This window comes from Pogona vitticeps, chromosome 3 (genome assembly GCF_051106095.1).
Source record: "Pogona vitticeps strain Pit_001003342236 chromosome 3, PviZW2.1, whole genome shotgun sequence".
Lineage (NCBI taxonomy): Eukaryota > Metazoa > Chordata > Lepidosauria > Squamata > Agamidae > Pogona > Pogona vitticeps.
Genome location: NC_135785.1, coordinates 168,531,249 through 168,552,983, shown reverse-complemented (window position 1 = coordinate 168,552,983; position 21,735 = coordinate 168,531,249). Strand labels below are relative to the sequence as shown.

General features: G+C 42.9%; 1 protein-coding gene across 1 annotated transcript in view; it reads left to right on the top strand.

Annotated features, from left to right (window-relative positions):
• The first annotated feature begins 3,947 nt into the window (after positions 1–3,947).
• The window catches only part of LIMS1 (LIM zinc finger domain containing 1), a 100,990-nt gene continuing 83,202 nt past the window's right edge, over positions 3,948–21,735 (top strand). The window contains exon 1 of the mRNA XM_072994551.2: positions 3,948–4,315. Coding sequence (XP_072850652.1) covers positions 4,284–4,315 — 32 coding nt within the window. The 5' untranslated portion in view covers positions 3,948–4,283. The remainder of the gene's footprint in view (positions 4,316–21,735) is intronic.

The window sequence follows — 21,735 nt, the reverse complement described above, 5'->3', positions numbered from 1 at the left end:
ACAATTCAGAAAGAAATACAGAGAAACTTGGAAGATTGGAATAAGCTACAAATCTCAATGATCGGATGAATCTCGATAATAAAGATGATTCTACCTTTTTTTTTTGGCTCAAAACTTACCAATTCTATTAAATTATAAATACTTTAAGGACATGGACAGTCTGATCTCAAAATCTGCATGGAAGTCCAAAAACCAAGAATAAAACTTAGAATACTGCAAGATTAAAAAAAAAAGAAGAGGTTTAGGACTGCCGGATTGGCTATTACATTACAAGGTCTGTGCTATGGTTTGGATAAAAGAATGGATAACATTAGAAATCAAAGACTGTTGAAACTGGAAGGTCATTATTTAAAAATGGGCTGGCATGCATATGGTTGGTATGGAAAGTTCAAAGAACAGATACATTTCTCAGAACATATTGTGAGGAAAGCATTATGTCTAGTATGGCAAAAATTTCAAATGCACACTTGTAAGAAAATTCCAGTATGGGTAGCACCAATAGAGGCATTTACATTTAATCAGAAGGGAGCTTTACCTACATATACAGTAAAGATTTGTTAACTAAAGATCAAACTATAAAAGATAAACAAGATCTAGAGAAACTGGGTCTAGCGACAGATTGGTGGTCAATGTTGAAACTAGAATCAAAGGTATAAAAAGGACAAAAATTGTGCTTTTTTGAGGGGAAAGGTCAGGTTGATGAATTATGGATTTATACGAAAGAGAAAATAATCAAAAGTATACACATATCTATTAGAGTATAATCTAGAGGACTAGAGGGTGAAGGGGACGATGGTAAAATGGGCACAAAACTTTGGCTATAATATTGATATTGATGACTGGACAAAAATGTGGAAAGATAATTATAAAATGATTAAACCAGTTAATCTTAGAGAAAACATCCTTAAAATGTTTCATAGCATTTTACTCCAGTAAAATGGCCAAAAATGTTAGAAGGGATCAGTAATGTTTGTTGGAAATGTAAAAAAAAAAAAAAAAATCCAGGGACTTATCATCATGTATGGTGGTCATGCGAAAAAGAAAAAAAAGTTAGTTTTGGGAAATGTCACAAGAAATCATTCAGAAAAAAACTAAGTTTTAAACCTGAAATGTTATTATTGAACATAATGCCAGAAATTACTGATAAGAAAATATAGTCTATTGTATATATTTACTGCAGCTAGGTTACTCTGGGCCCAAAAATGGAAGAATGGAGAAACACCAATGATGGAAGACTTATTAAAGAACTTACTGGATATGGCAGAACTAGACATGCTTTCAGAGGCACTATGGGATCAACTAAGACACTTTGTAAAGGAAAGCTGGAGGCTGATATATAATTGGGCCCAGGAAAAGACAGGAACTTAGGGGAAGAAACAGTTTATGGCAAATCAGTGCTCACTAGAATCCTTTGATATTTAGATGTCCAGACAATGGCTAAATTTCTGATCTATGTGTGTAGTATGTATGTTTAGTTTTGATGTTTTGTTGTTATTTAGTGTTATTTCTATTTGGTTTTAGTTTTCAGTTCTGTGTATTTGTATGTATGAAATTAAAATACAGTACTATAAAAATTAAATAATTGTGAACGCTATACCTAGCATGGTCTCTGGCTCCCTCTAGTGGCTAGTTCTAGTAACTTCATCCTAAGAAATATATATTTGGGAGATTTTTCATTTTAATGTTTTCAATATTTTCGGACTGTGGATAAGTGAATCAGCAGATATGGATCCCACAGATAAGGGAGCCCAACTGTACAAAAGCTTCAACTCCTACACTGAGCAGGGGGTTGGCCTCTTTGTTATGACCACAATCAAAATTTAGAACCCTTAAAACAGCATTAGAATATTTTATATTTTATCAGTACAAAAGTCACCAAAGGAAATGTTGTTTTGTAACTTTTACTTTAAACCTCCCAGCTACAAATATTGATTTGCACAGACTGGAGTACTGAGTGCACAGATTAAAGCATTATAGCAGACTGGGTGAAGAGGACAAAAAGTTGTAAGTACTGTACCATTATTATTCTAGTCCTTGCCCAGAAGACAAAAGGCTGTTTCATATGAAGGAAGAGAAGGAATAATATCTTGGCCCTGGCATTATCACCTAACATGCTAGAACTCATTTAGCGTCGTGGGATGAAGCGAACAGCATGGTGCTGTAAGAGTGTACCATTCAGCTCTAGGATGACAGCTGTCGAGGATGAGAGTCACTGAGGGCATATTGTTACATGTAGTCAAGTCAGAATTGACTAAGAGCACCCCTAATAGGGCTTTCAAGGTAAGTGAGATATTTCAGGAGTGGCTTTACCAGTTCTGCACCCCTAGTGAGTTTTTATGGCTGAAGGAGATTCAAACCTAGGCCTCCTGAGTACTAACTAGTCCATCACTCTTATCCACTACACCATAAAAACTGACTACATAGGAGCCAGACTATTCATCAATACAGGGCTCCTACGGTGCTTGTATGTGAAAGGCCTTCTTTAACCCTAGGTTGATTTGCTCAGTTCAACTCTACGACCCTTCTACATGCGAGAACTGAGTTGTCCCACAATCTTCAGTTCCTTTTGTCAGCCTGGCATCGTTAAGAAGTTGTGAAAGGGTGGCTACTGACACCAGACACTGATCTAGAGCTGAAACAACTTCCTTGGATTTAGATGGGAGAGAGAAAGTTGGGTGTCATCTACATACGCGTACTAGTGACAGTAACTTCCAAAACTCTGGACAACCTCTCCCAGCAGTTTAATGCAGATATTAAATAGCATAGGAGACAAAACAAAACCCTGAGGGACTATGTAGGCCAATGGCTAGGGTGCCGAACACGAATTTCCCAGCACCACATTATGAATTACCCCGGGAAAGACCAGAAATGCCATAAAACAGTACCAGTCTCATCCCAGAGAAACAGCCCAGAAGGGTACTATGGTGAAAGCCGCTGACAGGTCCAGCAGAACCAACAGAAACATGCTCCCCTTGTCCAGTTTCTGGCACAGGTCATCCACCAAGTGAGAGGAAACTGCAGATGAGTGGTCAGTTTCTCAAGGCAGTTCATCTTCATTGGTCCCCACCCCACCCCTGTAGAGGGGTCAGAGCTACTGAGTCTTAAACCCCACCAGATAATAATCTGTTCACGACAAGGGAAATGCAGAGTATTTCACACCACCATCTACTCCTGTACAAAAAACAAACAAAAAAAAAAACAGGTCTAAACCACTTAATTGAGATATTACACCAACCAACATTCATTTTGCTGCCAGTCCTGTTACTTTTACTTGTTAAACTTTTATATAACTTAGATCTATATAATTTCTACTGTACCCCGCCCAGAGTAAAGACTTGCTAGATGGGCAGGATAAAAACCAAACCAAATCAAGAAAGTATGCCCTGCAGCTTGGGTTGGGCAGCAGACACCCCCGGGCCAGGTCCGTGGTCCCCCACATGGAGGGCATGAAATCCGGAGCCACTGGGTGGCTTCACTGTGTTTGGGACATTTAGCAAGAGAAGCCACGTTCGCCTGTAGCTCCTGACACCCAACCCCACAAGAAGTGTGGTAGCGCTTGGAAGTCTGAAGAGACGAGATTTGGCCTCATCTTTCCTGGCCTGTCTCCCACTTCCTCAGAAGCACGTATCCACAGGCGGGGGAGGACTGAACCCCACACGACCACGGGTACTCCGAGGTCTCTCAAACCAGCCTGCCCTGCCTCCCTCCATGCAGCTGGAAAGCTGGACTACAAGCCCCCGAAGCGCCTAACAAACCGTATGTTCGTCTAAGGTAGCCCTCGGCTCTTTGTTGGCTTTGCCGCGCCTCCAACCCCTCAAAATAAGTCTGTAACAACAAAAACAAAAGTACTTCGAGCACAAACACAATTTGTGGGCCGGCAACCCTTTGCGAGGCGCCGCGTCCGCCACAGCGAGACACGCGGGGAGGAACAACCCCCCCCCTTTTTTTTTTTTGCTTCCTTTTCCCTTTGCCCGCGGGCGGAGACGGCGGAGGGGGCCGGAGCAAGAGCGGTTGGGGCGGGGACGCGCCGCTACTACTACCGCCGCCCGCCTGCCCGCCCCGCTCGCCTCCTTCCCTTCCCCGCTTTCCTTTCCTGTGGGGGCGGCCCTGCCTGCAGCTGCCGCTGCGCGGAACTCTGGCCCGGGGGAAGCCAAGAGCGCGCGAGCCAGAAGGCGGCAGCAAGGCAAGGGGCGCGCCTGGCGCGGCCGCTTCCCGGACTTCGGGGGTGCGTTGCGGGTCCGGAGGGGGGTGGGAGACCGCCCTGCCGCCGCCCGCCCTTCGCGATGTTGGGAGTCGCCGCTGGAGCGACGCACAGGTACGTCGGTCCCCCGAGCCAGCTGCTGACAGCTGCGCCCCGCTTCTTCCCATTCATTGCAGGCCACTCGGCGGCTGCGCTCCGCCCGGTTCTTCTTCCCTCCGAAGGAGAGAAAGGCGCTTCCCATCCTCGCGAACTCCCTCGGCTGTTCCCACCCCACCCCCCAAAAAAACTCCCGCTCTGCCCAGGAAACGTCCCGAGGAACTTCCCGGGGGTGGGGGTGGGTGGGAAGGAGCTGGCCGCCTCCTCCTCCTCTCCCTCCCCTCGCGAGCGGAAGGAAGGAAGGTGGGAATGATGATGGTGTGAATGATGGTCCCACCGCACCCTCCACCGCCGCCTGCCAGAGCCGGCGGAAGGTGCGCCAAGGTTGCTGTGGCGGCTGCCTGCCCGCCTGGCGGGACTTTAAGAATGGGGGACTTGGGGGGGGGACGGAGGGAAGGAAGGAGGGCGGCTGGCTGGCTGGCTGGCTGCAGGGCGCGCGTGGGCGGCATCGCCGCGCTGGAGGGCGTTGCAGACTTCGGGTGGCCCTCCCCGCTCTGCTCCTCCTCCTCCTCCTCTCTCCACAACGGGTGGGGGCGGGGGATAAGGTGGCCACGCTTGTCCTCGTAGCCCAAACCTCGCGTTGGTCACGTGGAGAAAAGTTCGAAGCGCACGAGCGGGAGTTACAGGAGGTCCGGTCGTGGGAAGAAAAGGGGGGGGGGGGGGAAGCGCCAAGCATGGCCTCCTTCTAGGCTGGCTGGCTGTTCTGGGTTTTTGTGGCCTCAGTTTACAGACGCTGTTGCTGCGTGTTGGTTCCCCAAGGGATCAGCGCAAAGCCTGCCCTCTGTCTCTCACATGCATCTATTCTACGCCTTACAGTTCGCAGAGAAGGGTGCACTGGACTGAGGGCTGCAGCCGACTCGTGATGAGTTTGCCTCCATGATACTCCCTTCCTCCCCCACCATGCTTTTTTGTCCCAAACGCCTTCAAACGTCTCAGGTGTATGCCTAAATTTACAAGGGAGGGATGGGAAACTCATGGTGCTCCAGATGTTGTAGGACTACAACTTCCATCATCACTGGCCATTGGTCACATTGGGTGGGGCCAATAGTAGTTGGAATCCATCCAACATCTGGGTGGCCATGGATTGTGCAGTGCATGAAGCATGCAGGATGCATTTCCTCTACATGTTGCGCATGATGGGAAAAGCCTGCATGATCATTTGGGAAAATTATATCTGTGTCTGTTTGCTCTCCAGTGCAAATGCATCACTTGGTAAATCACCCCACAGAAATTATTAGTCCTTAAAACTTTGTGTCATTCTCTCTCACCTGATATAACCCTAGATATATTGTTGTGGTGTACAAGTAAATCAAATCATAATGTGCAGAATCTGGTTGCTTAGTTATGCTGGCCTAAGTGCAATGGCATAAATGGCTGCAGAAAATAGCTGCTAATTAATATATTGCCACTTTTATCCATTGTCCTGTAAGTAGCTCAAGTGGCAAGCCATGACTCATTAACTGGTGACAGTCTGTCATGGCAGTTTCTGCCATTGCACATAACACTGTCATAGATAAGCAGTAAAATTCTTCCCAGACTTTTTTAGCTGTAGGTTCATTTTAATCTAATAACTTATTTAGTAGTACTTTAATATTGTATTATATAGTATTTTATGGAAGTCACAATGGACTTTGAAGCAAAGTAGGAAGATCAAGGAATAATCAGGTAAAATGGGACTATTTGGATATAGGACAAGTTTTCTGTGACTAGAGAAATCCAATAAGCGCAGCACTTATGCGCATGCAGTTTATGCCCCACAACATGTACAAACGAAGATCTAGCAAATGGCCGAGACAATGCTATTGAAGCAGCCTGCTTCTGGTCAAAAATAGTCTAATAACATTTTAATTTATTCTTAATTTTATCTATATTTCAGATATATCTTTAATTTTAAATTATGCAGCACTGATATAAAGAAAGGAATTGTTGTTGTTTTTAAAGCATATATTATAAGCTACCTTGGGTCCCACATGGAAGAAAGGCAGGATATAACCAGTGAGGTTTGTCAAAAACTCTGAGAGAGTAGGACATTTTCTTTCTCTCTTAATATAGGGCCAGTCTCTTCTACCAAGCATGGGATTCCTAGAAATCAGTACACACTCACCACCTGCACGCATTATGTGAACATCCTGTGTATGTTCTCCACAGCAAGCAAAATATTAATCATAGGCAGGTTATGACCAGAGTGGGAAAGAGCAGCCACTGCCAAAATGGCAGCGTAATGCCCCAATCCCAGTTCAGATTCTGCATTCCCTTAACACCTAAGTGTGTATGTGTGTGAGTATGTGTATGTGTCAGGGAGCAAGGCCCAACCAGGGCTCCTTAGTGTAACAGCATAAGAGTTGTGGCCTGTGAAGTAGTGTTCGGACTATGCACAAATGGTTGTGCTTAACATTCTAACCTGTGAGGTGTTCTTCCACATTCAGAGTATAGACGGCATCCTTTTTACACAAAGCCCACACTTCTGTTTTGTGTATGCATTGTATCGTTTATGCACTGCAGTGTTCCTAGGACCTTGAGTTGTTTTGCATCTTCTCCAGATTTCATGTGCTCAGAATAATTTCCTGTAATGCCTGTCTTGCAACAAGACAAAGGTGGTCTAGGTTTGTGGAAAGAAAATTCAGAATGCATAGCTAGACCATGGAATGCCTGATTTCCCACTTTTGACACTGCCACATACAGTACACTTCCTTTAATACATACTTGGTAGTCAGTGGGATAGTGATGCAGAGTGTTGTTTTGTTGTTGTTGGAATTTTGAAGTGCTGATTGCAACCTACCAAGCATTAGACAGTTTCATCTCTATTTCTGGTTGTATCACAGATTGCAGATTGCACTGTCTTTCCATTCATTCACTGGAATTGCTGGAAAGCCAATAGTGCTGCTGATAGACCACCCAATCTAAAATTGGGATTGAAAAATTCTTTGCTGGATCCCAAAAAAGTTACAAGCAAGACAAAATTTTTAGTCCTTCTTTAGGGAATGATCTTATACAAATTGGGAAACTGAGGAAGAAGCAAAACAAAGTCAAAGAAATTTGGCTGGATATGATCCCATTGTTATTGAAAATGGACTGGCAAGGCAAGATTTTATTTATTGTATTTGCGAAAGCTTTCACAGCCAGGATCTAATGGTTGTTGTGGGTTTTTCAGGCTCTTTGGCCATGTTCTGAAGGTTGTTCTTCCTAATGTTTTGCCAATCTCTGTGGCTGGCATCTTCAGAGGACAGGAGTAGCACTCTGTGCTCTGGTGCAGCTTGTTTGGGAGTTGAGTATTTATAGCTGTTGGATCAGCTTTGTCCTTTTCAGGAGATGGGTGATTATGGTGATCAGTGTGTTTTTGTTGTGGGTGTATTGTTGTGATAAGGGGAAGAGATGATCTGTCACTGTGATTGATGGGTGCCGTTAGCTGGTCTTTTATGTGTAGTGATCACCGGTCCTTGTGGCTGGGTAGAGTTCGTTCACCTTTTGCAGGCTGTATTTTTCAGTGCTGGGAGCCAAGCTTTGTTGAGTTTTAAACTTTCTTCTTTTTTATTGAAGCTCTGCTGGTGTTTGTGGGTTTTAATGACTTCCCTGTGTGGCCTAATGTAATGATTGCTGGTGTTGTCCAGTATTTCAGTATTTTGAAATAGAATTTCACATCCGGCTTGTTTTAGGGCATGTTCAGCTACTGTGGATTTTTCCGGTTGTTTTAGTCTGTGGTGTCTCTCATGTTCTTTGATTCTGGTGTGGATGCTTCGTTTTGTGGTTCCAATATATACCTGTCCACAACTGCAAGGTATCCAGTATACTCCTGCAGTGGTGAGGGGGTCCCTTCTGTCCTTTGCTGACCGTAACATTTGTTGTATTTTTGTGGTGGACTTGAATATTGTTTGTAGATTGTGTTTTTTCAAAAGTTTCCCCATGCGGTCCGTGACCCCTTTGATGTATGGCAGAAATACTTTATTTGTTGGTGGCTGTTTTTCTTCTTCAGTTTGGTGTTGTTTTCTTGGTTTGATGGCTCTTGTGATTTCATTTTTGGAGTAGCCATTTGCCTGTAGGACCCAATTCAGATGGTTGAGTTTGGTGCTGAGATATTGAGTTTCACAGTTCTGATTTGCTCTGTCTACCAGTGTTTTGATTACGCCTCTTTTTTGCTATGGGTGGTGGTTGGAGTTTTTATGTAGGTACCGATCTGTGTGGGTGAGTTTTCTGTAGACCTTGTGTCCCAATAGGAGGTCAGTTTTGCGTATGACCATGACATCTAAGAACGAGAGTTGGCCCTCTATTTCTTTTTCCATGGTGAATTGTATATTTGGGTGGATGCTGCTGAGATGGTTTAGAAATTCTTCCAGTTTTTCTTCACCGTGGTTCCAAATTGCGAAGGTGTCATCCACATATCCTACATGGAGCATTTCGAAAAACAGGCCCTGGCTTCGGCACCCTTCCCACCCACACAAATATACAATTCACCATGGAAAAAGAAATTAAAAATATAACATTTTGGAAATCATGTGCTCATAGGGTCACCATAACTCAGAGGCAACCTGTTGGCATGTTAGAACAAAAAAGGAAGGTTGCTTGTGCCAGACTAAGTGGTATAGCAGCAGCCACTCTTGTTTTGTTCACCTGTAGGGGGAAGAGGTAGATATACTCAGTCTAACTGAATTGTCAAATGGTTTATGGAAATGAGGAGAGGTGGGTTGTCATCCCTCCTTGTGGTCTGTCATTCCATCAGTATCTTTTTAGCCTGTTTCATCCTTTGTATCAGAGATGGATAAGAGGTCTGTGAAGCTCCAATAAAGCTTGAGAGGAGGCAAAACAAGATTATATGAAGCTCCATCACTTCCTTTTGATGCTAAATTTGCATGCTTCTCCTTACTTTATATGTAAACTGGATGGGCTTTCTGAAAGGTTAAGCCTCCTCCAAGGGAATAGGGATCAAATGAGTGTCTTCCATTGTTAATCAGGAAATGTAGCGTCAGTATCCAAAGACAACTTTTATTAGGAATGGTTTATAACACTACTACATTGATAAGTTCTCCAACATGCAGTAATGGGGAGTCAACTATTGTCCGATGTACAACACGGTTAAGGTTTGCACTGTCTCAGCTACCCTTCTCTTGTGCCTTGAGCCAACCAATGCAGCCACTGGACCTGTCTCTCTTTGTGCAGACAGCAGTATTGATTTGCGGTTGAGTCTTCTCAACTGACCAGTCTCTGCTTTAATGCCTGGCGGTGGGCTTCCCCAGCTGAAGTTCAGTTTTTGGGGCATCATTGGGCTCTTCCAGCTGGAGTTCCTTTAGATAGTCTGGAATATAATAAAGCCAGAGGCGGAACCTAATAATCTGTCAGAGGAGGGTTTCCTCTGAAGGCCATGAAGCCAACATGCATCCAGAACCTTGCTTATCATTTCCTCACTTAGGGGCATCCACCCAGCCCTCCATCGTCTCCACTTCCCGTCTGTCAACTGCCCCAACTCTTTCTCCTGTTTTCTTATATTCCCTTCCTGGTGGGAACTTCCCACAGCAAGCTCTCTCCCACTCCCCCCCCCCTTCTTCCTTTCTGGTTTCTTCTACAGTGGACCCTCTACTTACGGAATTAATCCATATTGGAATGGTGTCTGCAGGTCGAAAAGTCTGTAGGTCGAGTCTCCATTGACCTACAATGCATAGAAAACCGATTAATCCTGTAACTAGCCATTTTTGTTCCATTTTTGTTCCATTTTGGTTTTTTTCTGGTCTGTAAGTCGATTCTCTGGCTGCAAGTCGAACCTAAATTTTGCAGCCAAAGAAGTCTGTAACTCGAAAAGTCTGTAAGTCGAGCCGTCTGTAAGTCGAGGGTCCACTGTAGCCTTTTCTCCCTACTGAAGCACTGACTTCTGATTAGTTCCCTGGGGGAAGGATTCAGTCAGTGCCCACCCTATAGCCTGGGGGGGGGGGTTGGACATGGAGGCAGATCCTTCCTGAACACCTTTGCTCATCTGCTCAGAGCATGTGAAAAACTAAATGTGCTGCTCTGTCTCATGGAGTTTTCTGTTTAATAAACATCACTTATGGTTTAAAGTTGCCCTCAACATATGGCAACCTTATGAATGAGTGATCTCCAAAATGTTCCGTCCTCAACAGCCCTGCTCAACTCTTGTAAGCTCAAGCAAATGGGTTCCTTTAAGGGAGTCAATCCGTCTCATACTTGATCTTCCTCTTTTCCTGTTGTCTTCAACCTTTCCAAGTATTATTGTCTTTTCCAGTAAATCTTGTCTTCCCATGATGTGCCCAATATATGGCAGCTTCAATTTCATTATTTTTCTCTCCAGAGATGGTTCACAGGCTTGATTTGCTCTGGGACCTACTTGTTTGCCTTCCAGGGAGTCCAGGGTATCTGCAAAGCTCTCTTTCAAACAAATCATTTTTTTTTCCTGTCAGCTTTCTTTACCGTACAGGTTTCACACTCATAAATAGTGTTTGAGAATAGAATAGCATGGATGATCTTTGTCTCAGTGTCCAGTGACACATCCTTACGCTTGATCTTTTCTAACTGCTTCATTGGTGCCCTTCCTAGTGTCAATCCTCTGGTTTCTTGGCTACGGTGTCCATTTGGATTGATGAGTGAACTGAGGTATACAAAATCTTTCATTATTTCAGTTTCTTCATTGTCGCCATTAAAGTCATGTAGGTCTGTAGTCATGATTTGGGCATGGTGAAAGGCTCAGTTTCAGGCAGAAGAAGTGCAAGAAGAAATGCTTACTTTAAAAGTACCTTTAAAAGGTTATCCTTGGCATAAAAGTCTGAGGAAGTAAATTCCTACAGTCTGATTATAATGATTCTGTATGGGTGGTGTGCTGTTGAAGCAGTTCTGAAAAGCAGTAGTAAAGGTTAATGAGCCAGGGCATGAGATACAGTCATTCATTGGCAGCTTCCACCAGAATCCTGAAATGTCCTCTTCACTACTGTCAGAACTCTGAAGAGAAAAATGTGGTGTACAGTCACCACTAACGTGTGTTGACTATAAATTAGTAGTTCAGAAAATAGCTGTCATTTGCATAGTCCTGCCTGGCCCATTCATGTTTTCCCCACTTTAAACAGTGAGGATTGAGCCCCCGGCTCAGTTCCGTGCAGGTCTTCACCTGAGCTCCAACCTCCCATAAGAGTGATCTTGTGGCACTGTGGGGAACACAAGGGGTGCTGGAAGGAGAGAGGAAAAAAGTAAACGGGCACCGTGGGCGAGAAAGGAAAGTGGCTGGGATAAGGAGGAAAGAGAGAGGAGACCAGGAGAGAGAGGAAGAATTGGTAGAGGAAGAGAGTGAGTGTAGGGTCACGAAATGAGAAGGCTGATAGTTTATGTGATCACAAGATGATTAGGATAGCAAATCGTCTTAAAGAGAGAAGTTAAAGAAGTCAGCCACACACGCAGGGATGTTTGCCAGCAGAGTCCTCCATACACACCTCTGGATCCAGCTCTGGGGCAACGCCCCCAGAAGGACTCTCTTTTATTAAACTTACAAGCTCACAGATAGTTGACAGTATGCAGATTATTGATAGAGTTCAGATAGAACAATGGTTACATAATGCCATTAGGACTAGCCCAAAGAAAAGGCTTTGAAGCCCTCTCTATCACTATGAGAAAGAGGAAGAATGAGTTGCCACGCCTCTCAGAAGCAGCCGCATCTTGCTAGGAGAGTATGCCCTCACTACAAAAACAATGTGGCTTAACAACCTTGGGGAGGACAATCATGCGGCTGACCACTTTTCTCCTAAGGCAAACACATGATCTATCTTAATTACTCTTTTTAAATAATCCTCCCTACCATGTTTCTGGAATCATGAGGATTATACACTTGATTTAAAAATGATGATGTGATAGAATAGGGTGATGCCAAATATTCCTGTCAATCTCAGGAAATAGATTGAATATATGTTGACTGAGGGTGTGTATTTCAGGAATAGAGTGGGAAAGTGTTTTTGGCTCAAGGGTCTGAACCGCTGGCTAATCTTTTAAAGAAGGGAGATAGGGAAGCTACTTGTGGATTACTTGCTGCTGCCTCTAAGCATAGAGTTAAAAGGCCTGGCATGCAAACCTGTCAGTCAGCAAGCCTTACTGGCCAGTTCTTTGCATTGTTTGTTTTCCTTGAATTGACTGCTGGGGATAATGCGATGCTTCAAAGCTTGCCTCAGTCCTCTTGGGGTCATGTTGGGATCGTGAGAGCTACTAAAAGAAAAATCTTTCCTGTCTCTGTTGTCGAGCTAAGCATTTTGCTTCTCTCCCACACTCCCACTTCCCCTGCATGGAAAACCAGTTCTCATGAGTATAGTACTTGTGAATTCAGGCCCACCTAGGCAATGTCAGGAAAAACTGTAGTTAAATTCCTGTGAAAAACAGAAAATGCAAATTCATGACAAATGATACTAGATTTTTTTTTTTGCTTTGTTTTGTTTTCTTGTTAGCTCCCTCGAGCTCTTTAGGTGAAAGGCAAGATATGAAGGTTTTCAATAAATAAACCTTTGAGTATCTCCCTTTCCTCTTCACCAAGCTCTTAAGATAGTGACATCTGAAAGTTCTCTGTATTGCCCTTTGGCTATAACATATTAGGGTTCAGGGATTTGACACCTTGTCTCTGTGTGTTGCCAAATCTTCAGCTGGCCTCTCTGGCTGCTCTTAGTGTTCTCTGAGCAATGTAAGGCTCCATTTGTTGATTTCTCTGACTCAGATAGATGCACAAGAGCAACTCCTGTTGTGTTTGGTCTGTTGCAGGCTATATCAGCCAGAAGCTCTCATGAGGGGAGACTCCTAATTCTACCTGTGACATTGACATGCGGTCCTAGGGTTTACTCAAAAGTCAGGCCTATCAGAGCTTGCTTCATAGAAGAGTGTGTGTAGCATTGCAGTTTTGATGTTGTTCTGCATATAGGCGCCTTTGATCCTCTTCTAAACTAATGCTGCGTGCTTCTGGATTTGTTTATCATTGGTTGTGAAGCTCCCTGTGTAACTGGAAGGACTTATTTATGTTTTAGTTTATATCTTACCTTTTTCTCTATGAGGTTGAATACACGATTCCCCTCCCCAACCTTATCTTCACGTGCTCTATGAGGTACATTAGGCTGAGCATTGGTGTCAAGCCCTGGGTCCCTAGAGTTTCATTTGAAAATTTGAACCTAGGCCACTTCTTTTATTTTTGATTTTAATTTTTTGACTGGTGATTGTACTTCTCAAAGTACCACGTTCGGAGGGGGAGACGTCATGCCATATTTCTCTAGCATAACTGCTAGCCATATCAAGATTGCTTCAGATGTTGAGCATGTCAGTGAAATATCTGAGACATTTGTGCATGGGGATAATATGTTTCAATGCATCCCTCTTGTAGCAGAATTTTCTAGTGGATGTGAAATTAAGCCCATCAAAGAGAAAGCTAGACTTAAAACCTTCTACCAGATAGCCTGCCTTTGTGCAGAGAAAAGAAGATTTTGTGGAATGTAAATCACGACCACCCCATTCATAGCTGAGATGGTTCATCCCCAAAAGGACTGTATATTAGTCACCACTCATTCACTTAATTGGCTCTTCCTTAAAACTCTTTTTGCAGTCATGCCAAAGTCTGATGACACTTCTTTTAAAAGAGAGAGAGAGAGAGAGAGGCATATTGTTACAGCACTGAGGGGTGCTTGCCTTTTTTTTTTCTTTTGAAGGATTAAAATTAGAAACTTCATCAAAAATCTTCACTTTGAGATGTCTCAGAAATCAAAATCACCAGAGTTGGAAGACAAGTTCCAAGAGCATTCTCTGTGTTGAGTTATGGTATGCAGTACTGGAGAAGAGATAAATAATGGATTTGTATACAGATGTAACTTAAAGGAAGCTTAGTAGTCTGATTGGGAACACATGGCATAGTCTTCCAGCCAGCAATATACAACTGTACGGGAACGGTGGTTGGAGAAAATAAGCAATATTTCATTTTCAGTAGCATGAAATATTTCTGAGGATTTATTTTATATCGATCTCTTGTATTGTGAATTTAGTAAAAAGTATATATTTGCCATAACCAAGGCAATCATTAAGAGCTTGGAAATACAAATTTTTTTTGTCACAACTCCCAAAATTTCACAGCCATAATGACCAAAGCTTGGAAGTTTTCTGTTTTGATTTACAGTTCACATAATTCCCTAGCCAGGGGGAATTCTAGGAGCTGCGTTCCCAAAAAGTAACATTTCCAAAGTCTGGTCACAGTGCTAGAAAGACTGGTGGAAGGACAACAAATGCTAAAACACGTGAGAAGGATATTTTTATGTATTAAAATGCAGGAGATGCTGTGAAATCCAAGTCCTGCTGACAATTAACTTCAGCCACTATTGTTGTAATGGTTCGAATGAAAATTTCTGCGTATTTTCATTGTAAGCACAAAACCCAGGACTTGGGATTTGAAAGAAGCCTGCCGTTTGTAGCCTAGCATTTGTTCAAATGAATTCTCTGTGACTTAGACATTTGTGAAGAAATTCTGTTTAAAAATATTCATTCTTGAAGTCCATGTGCTTGATTTCTGATTTACTTCATGCTTGTCCTGGTCTCTAGGGACGTGGTGGCGCTGCGGGTTAAACCGCAGAAGCCTGTGCTGCAGGGTCAGAAGACTAGCAGTCGTAAGATCGAATCCACGTGACGGAGTGAGCTCCCGTTGCTTGTCCCAGCTCCCACCAACCTAGCAGTTCGAAAGCATGTAAATGCGAGTAGATAAATAGGGACCACCTCGGTGGGAAGATAACAGCGTTCCATGTCTAAGTCGCACTGGCCATGTGACCACGGAAGATTGTCTTTGGACAAAACGCTGGCTCTATGGCTTGGAAACGGGGATGAGCACCACCCCCTAGAGTCGAACACGACTGGACAAAAATTGTCAAGGGGAACCTTTACCTTTTTTTACCTTACCTGGTCTCTGGTTTACACAATGTATGGTGATAATGGGAGAGAAGTTAATTGGGTCCAGAGTTCCAGCACTTTGTTTCCAGCCTGGTGATAGTTAGAACTGTCTTTTTTGACACACAGTTGACCATCAGAGATCATAAGAATAAAACAGTGGCCTTCTTCAGACATGTACTGTACTGTGTTATTGCTTTGTTGTAACTGATGCACATGTACTGGGTGTGGACAGAGAGCAGTTGGGGTGGATTTGCATTTATGCATTATTACCCTTTCCTTTTCTGCCCTTATGCCCCGCCCCACACATGACATTTAGACTGTAAAGTATAGGGACAAAGTCCTGCCTTTCTTATTGAGGAAGGTCTTTGGCAAAAGGTCCAGTGCTATACCACCATACCCTCCTGAACACACTCATTTCACCTGATTTTAGAAGCTAAGCGGAGTCGGACCCTTTACATAGATTGAAATCTAGTCTTACTGAGTAGTGATTTAAATTGTGATTTAAATTGATTTAAATCAAAACCATCCTGGTGGACCTTGAAAGTATTTGGGTGGGAGACCATAAGAGAATATCAGAGATGTTCTCGTAAAGCTGAGAGGAAATCAGGCCTAAAGTCCTGGAGAGCTGCTGATACTGAGCTAGATAAACCAGTGATCTGTCCCAGTATAAGGCAATTTTTATTTTCCTGTATGTCTCTTGATTGTGTCACTCTGTACATCCTTACACATGGATATGTTCCTATAAATAATAGTAATAAGCATATTGCCAGTGGCCAAGGGACCTATACCACATTGCACCTTCAGCTTCAGGGAATGTAAATTTAGCTTTTTAGTGTAGACATTTCCTAGAATACCTTGTACTTGCCTTCTGAGCAAAGGTTTTGATAAATCTCTCCCACCAACCTTCAAAATGCAGTTTTGTGTGTGTTGTGGCAGCTCTAATGGGGGTTTTCAGTGTTAAACTAAACATTTAAAGTGTGTTTTTGCTGTTGCCACTTCTTTCTCCTATGAGTTTTCATGGCTGAGAAGTTATTTGAACCCAGGTCGCCTGAGTTTTAGTCTGTCACTCTACCGGCTGTACCACACTGGCTTCCAGTACAGTTTTACAGTTTTAATTTAAGTGTTCAGACAGGAGAGTGTTGAAAAGATCAATATTGTCGTTACTGCACAGAAAGTGGATACACAGCATGACTGACAGTTTCTCTTCATGGTTTGTGGTAAGCTTGGGAGCCTTCTGTAGCACACAAGCACGTTACCATATGTTTAAAACTGAACAGAGATCGAGGAGGAGCTAGACCAGTGATGCCAAACCTTTTTGAGCCTGAGTGCCCAAACTGCAACACAAAACCAACCACAACCGTTCCCAAGAGTCCCACTCATCTGGCCGCAAACCTCCAGCCACCTGCCCAGGACACTCCCTGCTCTCCTCTGGCAGCAGTCCTTAAAGGTGCAGGTGATAGGAGCCAGGTGTTTCCATACCTGGTGTCCAGGTGTGTGTATGTGGGTGTGTGGTGTGGTGGCCATTGCCTTCTTGCCTCTCCCTAAGACCTCTTCCCAAAATCCAGGATCGTAGGATGGGTAAGCATTTTTCAATGGAGACTTATGGCTTGAGTGCCCACAGAGAGCGCTTTGCATGCCAGCTGTGGCACATGTGCTATAGGTTCGCCATTACTGAGCTACACCATCATTTAAGGTTCAAGATGCATGGTGACGTTTTTTAACACAAATTTTACTTTATTTCAGGTAGGTTTCTGCCATGAGTTGTTGGTGTAGGCTATATTAGTGCAAACAGTAGAATATTTCAACTAGAATGTCATTTTTCGGCAGTTGACAACATTTCTAGCTTTTAAAAAGAGTTCATGATTTATGTGTGTTGAAATATGTTTCCTTCATAATTTAAGTGTGGTGAAAACTTATTCCACCTTTGTACACAGTACTTTCTTGAGTCCTTATCTGTATCTGCATATGAAATGAGCATCATTAGCATCTCTAAGAGATGTACTACAAATAAACAGATATCAATTACATTGTGTAGGCATCCTTCAGTCTCGAGAGACTATGGTAACGTGCTCTGAATAGAGGTCTTGGAACAGCATCTAGTGTGCTTGAAAAGGCCAATTTGAGAGTGACAATCCTTTCCACACTGAAGACAAATACAATCTGTCCCCTGTCCAGCTCCCTGATTTTGCTGTTTTCAGGACTGCTTTGCCTTGGCCTGCTGGACAAGGGTCTCTTCAAAATGGGAGAGGCTGCCTCCAGGCTGAACGATCAGATGTCAAAGTTTCCCACCTGTTGAGGTCCATTCCTAAGGCCTTCAGATCCCGCTTGCAGATACCCTTGTATCGGAGCTGTGGTCTCCCTCTGAGGCGATTTCCCTACACTAATTCTCCATACAGGAGATCTTTTAGAATCTGACCATCAGCCATTCTCACGATGTGCCCAAGCCAACGTAGACATCACTGTTTCAGTAATGTATACATGCTAAAAATTCCAGCTCGTTCTAGGACTACTCTATTTGGAACTTTGTCCTGCCAGGTGATACCAAAAATGAATCGGAGACAATGCATATGGAACCTGTTCATCTTTGATGATTCCTGCTTCCCCCTCCTCTTTCCTCACAAGAAAGTGCTTTCCCCCTTCATTTTCCTCGCAAGAAAGTGGAGGGGGAGAGCACTTTCCTTGCAATAAAGTGCTTTTTTGCAAGGAAAGTGGAGAGGGAAAGCAGGAATCATTGAAGTGCTTTGATTCCACCTTTCCCCTTCCACTTTTTGCAAAGAAAGTAGAGAGGGAAAGCACTTTCCTTGCAAGGAAAGTGCTTTCTTGTGAAGAAAGAGAAGTGGAAAAGCACTTCCTTGTGAGGAAAGCTGAGGGTGCAAATACACGGAAAAATACGATATGTTGGATTCCAACTCCTGGCAGCCCCAATCAGTAGAACTGCTAAGTAGAATTTCATCCATTGCTTTAGATCCAGCATTTGCTTCATTTTATATTTCTGTATAAATTCAGGGATATTTAAAGATTAAAATAAATTGTCAGCTTTACTTGGGTACCATTATTATTCACCTCATGAAATAAATGGAGTGGTTAAATTGGAACTCATTCTTATTCTTGGTCAAATTGCCAGCCCACCATCTTCAGTGAGAGAATGTGATGCTTTCCAGTGAGGATTAGGCAGAAACAGTCAAAAACAAAAGAAAATTCAAAAATAAGGAAGGCAAAACTGTTGTGGCCCCTGAAAAACCAACTGCTACATTTTAATAGGAGATTTTGTGGACAGGCCCACTTCCTTATACATTGAGAAGTGCCAGGAGGATGCTTGTAATTCTGTGTCTCAGTCCTGAACCCTATTTCTTACTTCATCAGACTGCAGCTCCCAGAATATCCCAGCCAGGTTAATGAGTGCATCTGATTCTTAGTTAAGAGATTGACCACTTTGAATTTGCACTGGATTTTACTGTAAAGTATCAAATGTTTTGGTTCTGCACTTTGGTCTGCCCAAATAATTCTAAATGCATAATAGGGAAAAGGGAGTAGCAAAACATATATTCAGCCATATATATAGTTGAATATGTGATATATGTACTGTATATAGGTTATAGGTTACACCAGAACATGGTTCCTTTCTAGCTAGCTTTTTAGTTAGCTCTGTTGCCCAAACATGTAGCCAGAATTTGGAAAATTCATAGCTGCAGGCCTTGCTTCTTATTAATTTCCAACCCACATGTAAGCATTAGTGTGGCAGTCTTGACATGGTGTGGCTCATGACAGATGTGGGTGAGGCAACAGTAAACCTCTCACAGAGTTCCTTGTGAAACCAAGTGAGCATATCATTTCCATGGGTGGTGCTAGCTGTCAAAGACGAGGGGGCGTCACAGTGCTTATGATGGCTTTCAGGGCAATTTAAAATTAGTGTTCTCCTTCCAAAGTATGCTTAGTGTAGCAATTAGTTTTCTTTTCTTTTTTTTTTTTAATTCAGTGATCGGTACTATAGCTGTATATTTTCAGAAGGAGCCTCTTTTTGCTATTGTGAGTCATACGGATGGTATAGAAACTACATAAATAAAATAATAAAATAACTATTGTTATTTCACATACATTACATCTGAAGCCTAGTTCTTGCCGAGGTGCTAAACCAGTGGTTCCCAACTTAGCTCCCCAGATGTTCTTGGACTACAACTTCCTGAAATCCTGTCTAGCACAGCTAGTGGTGAAAGCTTTTGGGAATTTTAGTCCAAGAACTTCTCAGGATCCAAGGTTTGGAACTACTGTGCTAAACATTAACAACAACAACAATCAAACAAACAACAACAACGTGCCGTCAAGTCAATGCTGACTTATGGTGGCCCTTTCCACAGTTTCTTAGATACAGAGTACTTAGAAGTAGTTTACCATTCCTTTCTTCAAGGGGCATCCTGGGACAGTGCAGCTTGACCAAAGCTACACAGGCTGGATCTTTTCTTTGGCAGCACAACAGAGAATCAAACTTCCAGGCTCTGACTTCTCATTGAGCTATCTCACATATCGGGGATGAAACATAGGTTGTCATGTTTTCCATGATTGAATGATTCCTGGTGCAATAAAGCCCAACCTTCTTCCTTACACATGGATTTTCACCTGAAAGGCTAACTTGTAAAATCAGAAACTCCCCCCCATCCCCCAATATATGGCATTCAGCATCTGTATGTGTGCCCACATATGTGATTGGAGGAGCATTCAGTAATTTTAGTCCATGGTGAAAGCAAGGCTGTTGGAGTTTGGGTGTACCGGTATGTCCGCATTTAATTGCTACAGATTTTGATGTTAAAGAATTGTATTAATAGAGACCTGCTTGATCCTAATTTTGGCAGGAAGCTTTTCTGGGACGAAAAACAAACAGATGAGGAAGATACAACCTCAGTTTTTTGACTTTACAGGAAAATGGCTCATATTCAAATATGCACATTATAAGAGCATGTTTTCTTTCTCCACCCTCTTCATTCATGAATTCCTTCCATAGCTACTGTCCAGGGGCTTGTGCCAAGCTTGTGGCTTGCTAGTAAAAAAAGGAGTAAAATGAACAACACTTTCCCTTTTCTTCCAGTTGTCCCTTTTTAGTGAATTCCAGATTGGGTGTTCCTGTGAGGAATGGGGCTCCTCCTGCTCCATGTGTTGGCAATTGTTGCTACTACATTCCAGTATTTGGAGACTTTCGCAGCTCGTTTAGCTTTTTAAAATACTGCTGATTCGATACAGATTGTGACATTAAATGTTAATAGACTGACTCATTCTTGACGGGCACTGGTTTTCAGATTTTACACTGATGGATAGGATTACTCATGGCCAGCCCAGGATAAATAGTATCCTGTGTGAGACGTTCCTTCAATGCATCCCAGTGGTCTAGTTTGCAGGGTAAGGCTGTGGTTACACTGCTGCAGTTTGATTTTCAGTATGTATTATGGTTGAATTCATAGTCTGTAATCATACAGGGGCTGTGGATTGATTTGGGAGTTCAGTGTTCACACTTGATGCAATACAATTCATATTCCAGCCCACAGTCCCCTTTCTTTCCTTCCTTCCTCTGGTCCCACCTCTGCTGATCTTTTTATGGTTCACTGTCGAGCCACTTGGTTTTGAAACTGTTCAACACTGTTGTGAAAGAGATGTCATCATTCCAAAGTTCTTCTTAATATGTGTACAGAAATACCACATTCCACAATAATGTCTTTGATTTTGTCTGGATTGCTTCTGTTTTGTTTGTAATTTTTAAAGTTTTCTCATTCAGAAATGATCTAGTGCTAAACTGGTATATCAGTAGTAGTGATTTATTGCTGCTCTCATATATATACAAAAAATTAAAAATGGAAGACAATTGGGGGAAAGACTGTTGGGTGTGTGTGTTCCTGTAGCCCTGAATATCACTCCCTAACTACCTGTGTCACCGAAACACCACCCACAGATACTTTACAAGAATGAATAAACTGATCACGTGGGAAAAAGTCCATTCAGATCATTCTGTCTTGAAAAAAGTAGAATCCCTCAGTGGCAGAGAGAAAAAAGCAGCATTGGGAGCAGAAAAAAAGGTTGGATAGGTTGGAATCAGCCTTTTTGCATTGTATGATGGGGGGGATTCAAATTCATCATTTTTATAATCAGAGCAAATCCCACAGCATTTGACTGTTTAGTTACAGCCTCAGTCAGCGGATTTGTGAGGCCTGGGAGTGGTGTGGTGTCAGAGGTCCTGCTGCTACTACTCCCATAAAGAGCACATATTTGTGTGGTCAAAGATGTGAATGACAAGTGAGAATGAGTAGATGCACCAGCTACCTGTGTCCCTCCTTGCCCTGGGATCAAGCAAAATGCTAAATATGCTTTATCTTTTTTTCTTTCATGAGGATGAGGGCATAGAGATTGGGTTGTGCTGCGTTTGAGTACCTACTCCTACTCCAAATTCCAGTCTTTTGGGGGCAGTGCTTCTTTTTGCTTCTTGGGGCTTAATCTCATACTGTAGCTCTTTGGGT